The sequence below is a fragment of the Moschus berezovskii genome, chromosome X (assembly GCF_049115385.1).
Source record: "Moschus berezovskii isolate FMDL1 chromosome X, NW_MosBer_1.0, whole genome shotgun sequence".
Classification (NCBI taxonomy): Eukaryota; Metazoa; Chordata; class Mammalia; order Artiodactyla; family Moschidae; genus Moschus; species Moschus berezovskii.
In genome coordinates, this window is record NC_142488.1 from 14,802,656 (window position 1) to 14,816,964 (window position 14,309).

General features: G+C 45.9%; 1 protein-coding gene across 6 annotated transcripts in view; it reads left to right on the forward strand.

Annotated features, from left to right (window-relative positions):
• LOC129564375 (carbonic anhydrase 5B, mitochondrial-like) overlaps positions 1 to 6,938 on the forward strand; it is a 48,666-nt gene extending 41,728 nt beyond the window's left edge. For 5 of the 6 annotated variants that reach the window (XR_016036972.1, XM_055438316.2, XM_055438314.2 and 2 more), the window contains one exon: positions 1,235 to 6,938. Coding sequence is in view for 5 of the 6 variants with exons in the window: in XM_088834217.1 (XP_088690343.1) it covers positions 6,262 to 6,789 (528 nt within the window). In the remaining variant the exon portion in view is untranslated. The remainder of the gene's footprint in view (positions 1 to 1,234) is intronic. The other variant, XM_088834218.1, reaches the window with a different exon arrangement.
• The last annotated feature ends 7,371 nt before the right edge of the window (positions 6,939 to 14,309 follow it).

Consider the following 14,309-nt stretch of genomic DNA (forward strand, 5'->3'; position numbering starts at 1 on the left):
CAGACAGTAATAGCTTCAGAATCTCTGCAGACCAGTACCAGGGTGTCAGGAAAGACCACCCTTAGCAATGAAAATCTACAGGACGCCTGATTACTCATGTGAAGGAGAATCCTAGCCAGGTAATCTGCAGCACAGGACAATCAATGCAATTTTAATGAAACGATGGAAGGATTTCTTTTTTTGTAACCTAATTTTGATAGTACAAAACTTTCCATAAATGATGAGCCCCTCCAGCAACAGATAACAGTAAAATGAAAAGTTGCTCTGTGTTCTCACTCTGTCTACTTTGTTGCTTAGCAGTCAGGCTGATCAGAAGTTCTAGTTCAATACAAACTGTATCTCCATCCACCACTGAACTCCCCAGGAGGCGTCAATCACCATGGATACTTTCTAGTCAAAATTGGCCTTGAATAAAGCCAGGTCCTCATAACAGATGAAAAACAGACCTCTTAGAACTGAACGTTCATCCCTCACCTAATTCCATAGGTGTGGATACTCTGTTGGGGGGAGGTGTGGATCACCGATGCAAAGGCAGGGTGCCTGCGTTCAAGTCATCACTCTTTATTTTTCTCACATGGTGACCTGGGAAAATCAATTAATCTCCCCGAGCCTCAGTTTTCTCATTTATAAAGCAAGGACAACAATAATAACTCAGAAATGACTGGTGTTGATACTAAAAGCCAAAGATGCATCAGAATATGCCTTGTGAACCAGAAAATATTAAGCAAGCATTAGGTGGAACCAGTATCATTTTGCCCAATGACATTGATTCTTCAGCCTTGAAATTCCTATTAGCTGCCTTCTATGTATCATCTTTCTTTTCACTCTGTCCTGCCCTCCTGGTATTGTTTCCTTTAATTTCATACACTCCTGATGAGCCCTATCCATACCCTGACATAAATTCCCATTCTACTGGCCATCATCCACTAAACAGCCCTTCCTACTGGGGCCTTTGAAACAGACATTTTGTTGTGAACATATTCATCTCCATCCTCGACCTTCACCCTAAGCACTCATTCCTCCTCACAATAACTGAAGCCTAGTTTAACCACAGTGTCCTCATTTTCCTTGAGTCCTCCCTGATCACAGGGCTTGAATAAAATCCCTTTTCTCACAAATACAATATTCCTAATTTTTACTCCCTAAGTACTGGCTCTCAGCAGTATTCTTAGTGGCAAAGTGCAGAAATAATTTAATTCAAACCTTCTTCTTAAACCTTTTTCCACTGGTACAGAGCCGCAGTGCCTTCACTTCAGCAAGGGAAACAGATGGTTGTTCGCACAAAAACATTTGGCATTCGAATCCCTTGATCATGTATGGATGTGAGAGTTGGACTGTGAAGAAAGCTGATCGCCGAAGAATTGATGCTTTTGAACTGTGGTGTTGGAGAAGACTCTTGAGAGTCCCTTGTACCGCAAGGAGATCCAACCAGTCCATTCTAAGGGAGATCGATCCTGGGTGTTCATTGGAAGGACTGATGCTAAAGCTGAAACTGCAATACTTTGGCCACCTCATGCGGCGAGTTGACTCACTGGAAAAGACTCTGATGCTGGGAAAGGTTGGGGGCGGGAGGAGAAGGGGACGACGGAGAATGAGATGGCTGGATGGCATCACCGACTCTGTGGACATGACTTTGAGTGAACTCCGGGAGTTGGTGATGGACAGGGAGGCCTGGCATGCTGTGATTCATGGGGTCGTGGAGAGTCGGACACGACTGAGCGACTGAACTGAACTGAACTGAACCTTAAATGCTAACATTTTACAAAGAGCAAATGAGTTCTTTCACTAGATATAAAGAGAAAAACGGAGAAGGCAATGGCACCCCACTCTAGTACTCTTGCCTGGAAAATCCCATGGGCGGAGGAGCCTGGTGGGCTGCAGTCCATGGGGTCACTACGAGTTGAACACAACTGACTGACTTCACTTTCACTTTTCACTTTCATGCATTGGAGAAGGAAATGGCAACCCACTCCAGTATTCTTGCCTGGAGAATCCCAGGGACAGGGGAGCCTGGTGGGCTGCCGTCTGTGAGGTCGCACAGAGTCGGACACGACTGAAGTGACTTAGCAGCAAAGAGAAAAATGTGCATTTCAATAACCTGTAAATCCCTTTGTAAGGAGAGTGAACTTTGTTTCAATCTTTCTTTCTCAGGATCAAGATTATATTGGTAACTCATTCTCTAGCTGTGCCACAAGGGAAGCCCAAAGTCTTTGACAGTATTTATTTTTCATTTATATGAGAGTCAAGATTTTACCCTCTTTCCATAAAAATTATGTTTTAAAGCTAAGGCCTGTACATTAACTCGAGAAGGTAAATCCTTAGAAACCCAAGAAATGTGTATATCTTTCTTGATTTCTAAATCAATTTGCCCAACACCAATCATGTGTGGGATCTGAAGTTTTCACACACATAAATTGCACACTAATTGAAATATAAACTGCATCCTCTGCTTCTGTGCAGAAAGGAATATATTTCACTTTTGAAAGTTTATTCTAATCCCAAGGAGAGGAGGAGGGGAACTGTCAGAAAAAAAAATGGGTAAAACTTCAAATGGGTGAAAAATATGACTGAGTGTCTGGCCAGTCTACCCTTCTGAACAATTTCCACCTTTTACTGTCTTTGAACTATTTTTCAGATTTTTAAGTTTGAGAAAACTGATATAATGTAAATGATTCTTGTCCACAGAAAATCAGGTGAATTGTGTCTGGTGGAGCACTGCCAATGGATAGACTGGCGTATCTTTTAGTAAATAAACACCACAAATCTTCAATTCCTATATTTGCATGCTGCCTTGAAGTCTCCATTAAACTGGTTTAACATCTTACTAGTTCCCTCATTAACTCATAAGATAATAAAATCTTTGATGAAAGTGAAAGTCAATCAGCGGTGTCTGACTCTTTCCAACCCCATGGATATATTCCATGGAATTCTCCAAGCCAGAATACTGGAATGGGTAGCCGTTGCCTTCTTCAAGGAATCTTCCTAACCCAGGGATCAAACCCAGGTCTCCCACATTGCAGGTGGATTCTTTACCACCTGAGCCACCAGTAAAGCCCAAATTCTTTGATAGCATTTATTTTTCATTTATATAAGAGGCAAGATTTTACCTTTTTTTTACCCCAAAAAGTATGCTTTAAAGGTAAGGACTGTACATTAACTCAAGAAGGTAAGTCCTTAGAAACCCAAGAAATGTGAATAGTTTCCTGGACTTCTAAATAAAAGTCAAAGGTATGACTTGCCCCTCGAAATGCTTTGCATTTAATCTACTCAACAACTCCCAGAGGAGCGTACCATAATTATTTCTGTTTTATAGATGATAAGAGGAAAGCAAAAAGAGGGGAAGTCATTTGTCTGTATTCTAATAGCTATCAAGAGGCAAAATGACTATTCAAAACCTGAGCATTCAGGCTCAAGAATGCATTTGATGAACTATCACACAATAGTGCCTTACAAGGTGTTCTTGCCAAAAGAAGACAGAATGAAACCTTCTTAGCTAATGTGTAAAGCAGAGCTTCTCAACCACAGCATGACTGACACTTGGGGTTGAACAGTTCTTTACTGGGAAGTGTTGTCCTGGGCACTGGAGGATGTTAACTAGCATCCCAAACCTCTGCCCACTCCATGCTGGTGGCCTCTGGCCCACTACAGCAAAATCACTGACATCTTAATAAACAAATCATTGTGAAGCGGAGAGAGAAGTCTTCAAAATCTATGAAAACCGCTGAATTAATCAACAAGTTGATTTCCCAGGAGAAGGCATACTTAACAGTGATTACCTGATGGCTGACTGTACCTCAACAGCAGGAAGGGTGTGATTTCTTGAAGGATTGGTAACCACAAACCAGAACGACACTCGCTGGGTTACATTGCAAAGTAGGACGTGGAAAATTCTGCAGTTGATGAGAAGAAAAAAAATACATTATAAGTAAACAATACCAAATTGCACTGTAATTCCACTTTGGTATTATGACCATCTTAAGCGGTATCTTAGCTATGAATTAACCCATTTCTACTATTATGAAGACTTGTCTCAATTAACAATAAAATAATATAGGAAATTTCCTTTATTTCAAAATCATAGGCTTGGGGATCTTTCTTAAATAACAAATTTACCAAGAGTAAAACAAACCCAAAAAACAAAAGGAATGACTCAGTGGAAGGCAGCAAGAATTGCAACCTCCATCACTTGTTAGCTGACAGCATCCGTTTCCTCAGCACTTTGCCTGGCTTCCCTAATACTTTCTCTAATTTCCCTAATAATTTCTCGTGTCCTCCTCATTCAGCCCTCCACCTCTCAGAACCAGACAAATTTGTTGATCCACTACTTGCTGCCTCTCTTGGCCACTGTCTCTGCTCTTCTCTTACTCCAGTATTGGGGTTGGCCCAGAAACAGACCTCTGGACTGAAGTGCTCTAATCTTTGCAAGCAGGCTTTGAACACTGTTTTTGTAGGAATCAGCTTCCAAGTGTAAACTGGAAATGTGCCTCACTCTATCCTGTATACCTGGATCATTTCTTCTTTCACAAGAAAGAAATGGCATTGGTGTTTATATACAATCTATATATGAATGCATGAAATCCATGAAGGTAGAAAATCACAGGACAGTTCACATTAAACCAACATTGTCAGGGTTAAAAAATGAACCCTGAATGGGTTTCTCCAGTTCTCAAGAATAAAATTTCCAAAAGTGACATCAGCAACCATTCCCTCATAGCTCACTTGGTAAAGAATCTGCCTGCAACGCAGGAGACTCCAGTTCGATCTGCTGGAGAAGGGATTGGCTACCCACTCCAATATTCATGGGCTTCCTTGTGGCTCAGCTTGTAAAGAATCCGCCTGCAAAGTGGGAGACCTGGGTTTGATCCCTGGGTTGGGAAGAGCCCCTGGAGAAGGGAAAGGCTACCCATTCCAGTATTCTTGCCTGGAGAATTCCATGGAATAAGTTCATGGGGTCGCAAAGAGTCAGACACAACTGAGTGACTTTCACTTTCACTAGAAGAAACACAGCCTCTACGGATACAAGGAACTTCACTCTTTTCCCTTAAAGGAGCATTCAAGTGCATTGTGTTCTTTTTTACATAATGAAAGAGAATGTCCTTCTGTCAATTTTCTCTAGTTTTTGAGACCTGGAACAGATTATGTTTTTGTTGCCTAAATTTGGTCTCTGTTCAACAGTGCTGAACAGAAACACAGAGAAAGTTTTGGGTGAAGTATACAAGAGTAGCTTTTACAGCTTTGTCAGGCAGAGGGGGCCACAGTGGGCTAATGCCCTTAAGATTGTGTGACCCACTCTGGAGGGGGTAGTGAAGAGTTTCATAGTGTTCAAGGAGCAGGGCATGATGACCTCATGAACAATTCTTGAATTGGTGGCATCAAGGTGAAGTTTCAAGCATCATTAATTTTCAATTTCAACCAGTCTAGGATCTACGTTCTTGTGATCTGCAGTTTTCTTCAACTGGAGGGAGTTGTGCTCTTGCCAGCTCAGTCATTCAGTCGTGTCTGATTCTGGGATACCATGGGCTGCACCCCACCAGGATCCTCTGTCCATGGGATTTCCCAGGCAAGAATACTGGAGGGGTTTGCCATTCCCTTCTGCAGGGGACCTTCCCAATGCAGGGATCGAACTTGGGTTTCCGGCATCTCCTGCATTGGCAGGCAGATTTTTTTTTTTTTTTACCAGAGACACCCAGGAAGCCCTGAGGGCTGGGGGATCAGCCTCCTGTAAAAACAATTTAGGAATGTGTTTCAGGCCTTAATCTACATCTTTCAGGGAACTGGGAGTCAAGGGATTCTGCTATGTAGCCGAATTACAGTCTAAACTGTTACCAGGTCCCGAGCCCAAAAGCTACTCTTTGTTTCTATATCTTCACATTGCCCAATTATTATCTTTTCAGTTGCTGTTTCACGTCAAAAGACAGAATACAAAAACTTGTACACTGTTTCATTTTTGTCCCTTCAAATATAAAGCGCAAAGATTTCAGGCACTCCTAGGCTGATCTGCCCAGAGCCAAGACCCAGAGCCTGCAGGAAGCTTGGAGGAACCACTCTGCTCAGAGACCAAGGGCAGCCGCTGAGGTCCTGCGTCGGGGGGCACAGTCCTAGCGTGCACAGGACCCCGAGTCCAGAGGACCCCGAGGTGCCACCGCCACACGCGCCAGCCCAACGCCAACGGTCGCCTGAGCCTCTTGAGCTTCACGTCTGCCGACCTCGCACGCCTAGAAGCCAAAGCAGCTCGAAGATCCCACCCGCCGCCCGACCAGCATGGGCAGCTTCCTGAGCAGGTACCTGGGCTGGTGGTTGGGCACAGACAAGGCCGCGCAGCCCCTCCCACGGCCTTGGCCTGCCCGCCTCCCGCAGGGCCAGGACCCAGGCCAAGTCCTGTCCGTCCACCGCTCGCCCCGGGCCCGCAGCCGCCGGGCCCGCAGCCGCCGGGCCCGGGCCCGCAGCAGCCGGCTCCAGGACAACTCGCCCGCCTTGTACCGTAGTCTGACCCGCAGGGCCTTGGTGTCCCAGGCCTGGAGGTGCTTTCCCAACTGGCTGCTCCTCCACCACTTCATGGGGCTGCGCTTTTCCCGCCACCGCAAGACTTTCAGGAAGACTCGCCCGTGGAACGGCCGCCACCCCCGCCGCAGACGGAGCCTGGTGACCATCCAGATCACCCTCCCTGAGCGCACCGGCAGCTTCTACACGTGTCTGCCCAGCCCGGAGCAACCGGACCTCTGTGCCAGTGAGACCCGACTGAGGCCCATCAGAAAGAAAAAGGAGCTTAGACGAGCCTCGCTTGTTTGACTGTTCTGAGACCAAGAGAAGGAGGCAGAGCCCGGATCCCAGGCTGTCAGCCTTCCAGCCCGTGTGGAGGAACGGAGTGGTCCCTGCCTTTGTGCCCAAGCCGGGGCCTCTGATAAGTAGCTTCTAATGCGGGTCCAACAGTGTCTGAGAACCAGACCTCCGGCCCCGCCTGAGCCTTCCCTGTCTGCAGCCCACCCTGCTCCAAGGCCAGCACCCCCCACCCCCCTACTCCCCCCATCTGCCACCCCCAACCCCCAGGGCAGAGTCACAGAGCCTCCCTGCAGAGATGGGAGCAGACCAGCACTCTCTCCTGGGCCTCCTGCAGCCTGATGTCCCCCTTGTGTCCAGAGAGACAGGGCCTGGCCACCACCTCCCCGTGAAACTCCCACCCACAGTTCTTTTCACCCAGCTGAGCCCTGCCCTACCCCTGCCTGAGTCACATATATCGCCAAGCCACCTCCCTCCACCCCAGCCAGCATGTCAGCCCAGCCCCCGAGCCACCCCTCCAGCCTGCAGAGCCCACACTGAAGGGGCACCGCTAATTCCCAAGCCTTCACGCCTTGCTGCCTTTTCCCCCAAGAAGACCCTTCTCAGGAAGGTGTGCTTTTCCCTCTATAACCTTTATAGAGGTTAAAGGTTGCTCTTCTTTTAAATAATAATAAAAAGTCTCATTATTAGTATGAAGATTGTCATTGTCTTCCTTTCAAAGATTCAAATATTAGGATTTTATCCACAGTATGTTTTCTCCACCTTGGCTCTGTTGGGAGCAGACAGTTCTCTGTGGGGTGCAGACCTTGGCATCATAGGGTTTTAGCAAAAACCTTGGTATCTCCCCTCTGGGTTTTCCTGGTGGCTCAGTTGGTAAAGAACCTGCCTGCAATGCGGGAGACCTGGGTTCCATTCCTGGGTTCGAAAGATCTGCTGGAGAAAGGAACAGGTACCCACTCCAGTATTCTGGCCTGGAGAATTTCATGGACAGAGGAGCCTTGGCAGGCTACAGTCCATGCAGTCGCAAGGAGTCGGACACGACTGAGCGACTTTCACTCACTTTCTGGTACCTCTCCTCTAGGTGACAGCACATAACCTACTTTGTGAAAATCAAACCTGTCTCCAGTCACTGCCAGATATTGCCGGTGGGGTGGGGGTATGGTGCAGAATGACACTGGTGGAGGACCACTGAGGGACAGTGACCTCTACTGGAAGGAACAGTCAAGCCTGATCTCCCAACACATGCCATTTCCAAAGTCACAGAGGTGAAGAGAATGAAATGCTCTGTGCTAGACAATAACATCCCCCAATTTGTAGAATGCTTGTGATGCGAATGACTCATGTTTTGGGCCTTATTAACTGGAGACCCCGGTTTGATTCATGGGTTGGCAGGATGCTCTGGAGAAGGGATAGGCTACCCACCCCAGTATTCTTTGGCTTCTCTGGTGGCTCAGATGCTGAAGAATCCACCTGCAATGCAGGTGACCTGGGTTCAATCCTGAATTGGGAAGATCCCCTGGAGGAAGGCATGGCAACCCACTCCAGATTTCTTGCCTGGAGAATCCCCATGGACAGAGAAGCCTGCCAGGTGACAGTCCATGCAGTGACAAAAAGTCAGACATGACGAAACACAGAGCACATAACAATCAGACAATGGAATTTTTAAAAGGAGCTATTCGTTTAACATCTGCAGGTTGGCAAAACTCATAAAGGTGACTAATGTCAAATACTGGGAAGGATGCAGAGAATTGGAATCCCAGGCAGTGCTGTGGGCATCAATGGGTCCAGCCCTTCTGAAGCGGCATTTAGAAGCTTTTCCTTGAACGAAGTAGGGCCAGGAGGAACACTCTTCCACCCACTCACACCCCACCCAACACACACACACAGATGGTGAGGCGGTTCTTGCCAGCCCCCTTAGTCCGCTGAGAGAAATGGAAGCACAAAATGTCCACTAAAAGAGGAAGGGATAAAGTCAATATGGTATTGCTACCAAGGGACGGATATTCCACAGATTTAAGGAAGGAAAGAGCCCAGGGTTTCCTCCACGGCTGGGTTTGGGCCCAAGAATTCTATGCTGTGGACGCCCTGTGGGTTGCAGGAGGTTTAGCAGCATACCAGGCCTCTATGGACTAGGTATGAGCAGGACAATAAACAATCAAACATGTCTCCAGACACTGGCAAACATTCCCTGAAGGATAGAAATGACCCCTAGTTGAAAACTACTGACCTAGAATTACATTTTTTTTTAAGGTACAAACTCAAAACTACCCTGTCAAATGAAAAAGATGGGGAGTGGCACATTATGGGCAGCACAAGCCATTCGTATCAATTAAGTAAATACAAAGTAACAAGCTGGCATAATAGAGGAGGCCAGAACCAAGTAAGGGGTCATCTGGACACTTTGCCTGTATTATTCCTTCCATCTGAAGCATTTTAAATACCGTTCAAACATGAATTTCAAAATATTCCCTTTCAGAGAGTCGGAAGATAAGCTATACAGAGCAAAGTCCCTTCTCCATCCCACTGAGTACGTTTTCTAAGAGGGCAGAGACAGAAGGTAAACACATAGATGAATGTGCACACTGACAGGTGGGGAGGCATGCTTTGAAGAGAAACAAGGCAGGGGAAGGGATGCACACAACTCCACCCACACACTGGGGCCACAAACGCTTCCTGCCCCATCACCAGGAAGCTCCACTGCCCCTGCCCATGAATTCCAACTCCTCATTCAGAGTTTCCACCAGATGCAACTCTGGCTAAACACAGCACCTCAGCAAATTAAAGGAAAAGCTGTTATCTACTCAGAAATAAAGATTTCCGAATCATTAAAACTGTTCCTACCCTTGCTAAAGCCAACATGTTCAATGGTGACAGTTACTGTTGCACAGCAAATGTCCTGGGCTGAAACTCAATAAATCAAGCTTTTATTCTGAAGTTTTTACTACCCGCCCTTTGCTAGACTTGAGACAAGGCATTTCACTCTGCATCACTTACTAGAAAGGGATTGGGACCTTTGAGCATCGGTGACGCTGCCGTTGACATTTTGGGGAAATTCCTCCTGATGTGCGGCTCTCCTGAGCTCAGCACCGCGCTGATTATCTATCCTCTCCACCGGCTCAAAGCCAGGGCATCTCCAGATCGGCATGCCCCCAAGACACGCCGCGGTTCCACACGCCACCTGGAGGGGCTATCTGGAGGTAGTATGTGCCACATGCAGGTGAGAGACACTAGGAAATCGCTTCTAAAGTGCCAAGGTCATGAAAAACAGAGCAAGCTGCAGATGGTGTCCCAGAATGGGTCAGACTAAAAAGGGGTGCTCTGGGAACAGAAAAAAAAGGACACAGGTTTTAAAAAGGGAAATAAAAAATTCCATAGTTTAATAATATTGAATTCACGTTGATTTCTTAATTTTCATATATCTGTCATGGTGACTTAACCCATTAGGAAACGGGTATAGAGCAGAGCTTCTCAACCTCAGGACTGTTAACATTTTAAGCTAAATAACTCTTGCCAGTGGCACATCCAACTGTGAAAACCAAAATGCTCCAGACATTTCCACATATCCTTGGGAGCAATGGAAGGATGAAGTCCCCCCAGGTGGAGGGCCCCTGGTACACAGGAGTTCGGTAGTACTTTGCAACTCTTTTGTAAGTATATATATATATATATATACACACACACACATAGATAGAGATATCTTTGTCAAATTTACACAAACACATAAACATACTAAAAGAAATAGAGGAGAAATTTACACATATTCATAGAAACAGAGGAGCAAAGCAGTGATTTTTAAAGCTACCTGGGCATAGTAAAATGATCTCTAAGAATAAAAGAAGGCAATGGAAAAGTAACAGTTCTAACTGGCTTCATTGATAACCACATAACAAATACAAATGTACTTTGAAAATTAGCTGAATTCAACCGAAAGATATTGAGTTCATCCGTATAAGAGTGGCCTTAATAATTACGCAAAATTTTTTAATAGTATTTCTCTTATATACTCAAATGGACCAAGTATTTATTAGGATATCTCCCAATCTATTATGTCTTAGGAAGCATCATTTCTCCAAAATTGATATGAGGAAATAGGTGATTAGTTTTAGCTGCTTGGGTCTTCCTCAGTAGAAGAACATGTAAGTATTCCTCCTACATGATGGTTTGGCCACAAAAAGTAAGCCTAAGGTTTTAAGCAAACACACCAGTAAGCTTGTGCTCCACGAATAACAACTACAGAAATAGAATTACAGAGATGTGTTTCCATCTTGTTCGGATTGAAGCAGTTGACCGAGGATGGAGTAAGCCTACTTCCTAGAGTAGCAAGGTAGTGGAGAAAGGGCCAGGGGAAAGCACACCCCTGCTCCTGGGGGCAGCTGCAAAGCAGAGGCTGCATGTGAAGATGGAGATGCCCCAGTGGGCTGGGGTTGCCTCCTGGTTTGGAAGATCCTTTGAGAAACTAACCACTGTCTTGGTTCCCACAGGGGTAAGACACTGACCCAGCACGAGATAAAGCACAGGCAGGGAGAGCTCCTCCTGCTGGGACCATCCCCACTACGTACACCACCGAGGGAGTATCCGCCCAGGGCAGTCAGGTGCACGTGGGGGTGGGACACCGTCTCCTCATCCACTGTAGCCCAGGAGATGGGCCCCTGGGTTAAGAGCCAGGGTGTTAAGCAGCCTTCATTCACTCACAGATGCTCACTACGAGCTAACAGTGATGGGCCACTATGGTTAGGTAGGGTTGGGAGAAGACTTCAACTGCAACGGCATTTAGCGCCCTCTTGGAGAGGATGAGATGTATGGAGACAGTAATAGGGAAACTTACATTACCATATGTAAAAGAGGTCAGTTCAGTTCAGTTCAGTCGCTGAGTCGTGTCCGACTCTTGCGACCACATGGACTGCATGTCAGGCCTCCCTGTCCATCAGCAACTCCTGGAGCTTCCTCAAACTCATGTGCATTGAGTTGGTGATGCCATCCAACCGTCTCATTCTCTGTTGTCCCCTTCTCCTCCTGCCTTCAATCTTTCCCAGCATCAGGGTCTTTTCCAATGAGTCAGCTCTTCACATCAGGTGGCCAAAGTATTGGAGCTTCAACTTCAGCATCAGTCCATTGGAAGGACTGATCTCCTTTCAGTTCAGTTCAGTTCAGTCCCTCAGTCGTGTCCGACTCTCCACGACCCCATGAATCACAGCACACCAGGCCTCCCTGTCCATCACCAACTCCCGGAGTTCACCCAAACTCATGTCCACAGAGTCGGTAATGCCATCCAGCCATCTAATTCTCGGTCGTCCCCTTCTCCTCCTGCCCCCAACCCTTCCCAGCATCAGAGTCTTTTCCAGTGAGTCAACTCGTCGCATGAGGTGGCCAAAGTATTGCAGTTTCAGCTTTAGCATCAGTCCTTCCAATGAACACCCAGGATCGATCTCCCTTAGAATGCACTGGTTGGATCTCCTTGCGGTACAAGGGACTCTCAAGAGTCTTCTCCAACACCACAGTTCAAAAGCATCAATTCTTCGGCTATCAGCTTTCTTCACAGTCCAACTCTCACATCCATACATGACCACGGGAAAAACCATAGCCTTGACTAGATGGACCTTTGTTGGCAAAGTAATGTCTCTGCTTTTTAATATATTATCAAGGTTGATCATAACTTTCCTTCCAAGGAGTAAGCGTCTTTTAATTTCATGGCTGCAATCAGCATCTGCAGTGATTTTGGAGCCCCAGAAAATAAAGTCTGACACTGTTTCCACTGTTTTTCCATCTATTTCCCATGAAGTGATGGGACCAGATGCCATGATCTTTGTTTTCTGAATGTTGAGCTTCAAGCCAACCTTTTCACTCTCCTCTTTCACTTTCATCAAGAGGCTTTTTAGTTCCTCTTCACTTTCTGCCATAAGGGTAGTGTCATCTGCATATCTGAGATTATTGATATTTCTCCCGGCAATCCTGATTCCAGCTTGTGCTTCTTCCAGCCCAGCATTCCTCATGATGTACTCTGCATATAAGTTAAATAAGCAAGGTGACAATATACAGCCTTGACGCACTCCTTTTCCTATTTGGAACCAGTCTGTTGTTCCATGTAAAGTTCTGACTGTTGCTTCCTGACCTGTATACAGGTTTCTCAAGAGGCAGGTCAGGTGGTCTGGGATTCCCATCTCTTTCAGAATGTTCCACAGTTTATTGTGATCCACACAGTCAAAGGCTTTGGCATAGTCAATGAAGCAGAAATAGATGTTTTTCTGGAACTCTCTTGCTTTCTCCATGATCCAGTGGATGTTGGCAATTTGATCTCTGGTGCCTCTGCCTTTTCTAAAAGCTGCTTGAACATCTGGGAGTTCACGGTTCACATATTGCTGAAGCCTGGCTTGGAGAATTTTGAGCATGACTTTACTAGCGTGTGAGATGAGTGCAATTGTGCGGTAGTTTGAGCATTCTTTGGCATTCCCTTTCTTTGGGTTAGGGTTAGGGTTAGGGTGACTAGTTTGATCTCCTTGCAGTCCAAGGGACTCTTGAGAGTCTTCTTCAACACTACAGTTCAAAAGCATCAATTCTTCGGCACTCAGCTTTCTTTATAGTCCAACTCTCACATCCATACATGACTAATGGAAAAACTGTAGCTTTGATTAGACAGACCTTTGTCGGCAAAGTAATGTCTCTGCTTTTCAATATGCTGTCTAGGTTGGTCATAGCTTTTCTTCCAAGGAGCAAGCGTCTTTTAATTTCTTGGCTGCAGTTACCATCTCCAGTGATTCTGGTGCCTAAGAAAATAAAGTCTGTCACTGTTTCCATTGTTTCCCCATCTATTTGCCATGGAGGGATGGGACCGGATGCCATGATCTTAGTTTTCTGAATATTGAGTTTTAAGCCAGCTTTACGCCAGTAAAATAGGTAGCCAATGGGAATTTGCTGTATGACTCAGGGGAATTATGAACTCAAACAGGAGCTCAGTATCAACCCAGAGGGGTGGGATGGGGAGGAAGATGGAGGGAGGTTCAAGTGGGAGGTGGCATGTGTATAGTTATGCCTGATTCAAGTTGAGGTTTGACAGAAAACAATTCTGTAAAGCAATTATCCTTCAATTAAAAAATACATAAACTTTTTTTTAAAAGACTCTTGAAGATCAAGTTCACAGTATGAGCCTAACAAAGATTAAATCCAATACGGGAGCCAAAACTCCCAAGTTGCCAGAATCTACCCACAATCTCCACGCTCCATCTGAGAATTGACCCATGATTGTGGGGAGGGCAGGACTTCTGAGTTCCATGTGGCTTGTCCACAGTCTTTGTCAGGAGGGGTTCTAATTTTTACCCACAGGAGAACTTCATAGACTGAGCGTTGAATGCCATTTAAATTTTATCATCTGATGTCTCCTGGGAGCTTATCAGACATGCTGTCCATCAGCAACACAAGACTTCTCCGGGCCTGGGGCCTGAGGCCAAGGCCCAGGTCTACCCTTCACTGTGTAAACCTGTATTCCAAAAGAGCCGTCCATGTGGACCATCAGGGGCTGTGAAATGAATGGACGGATG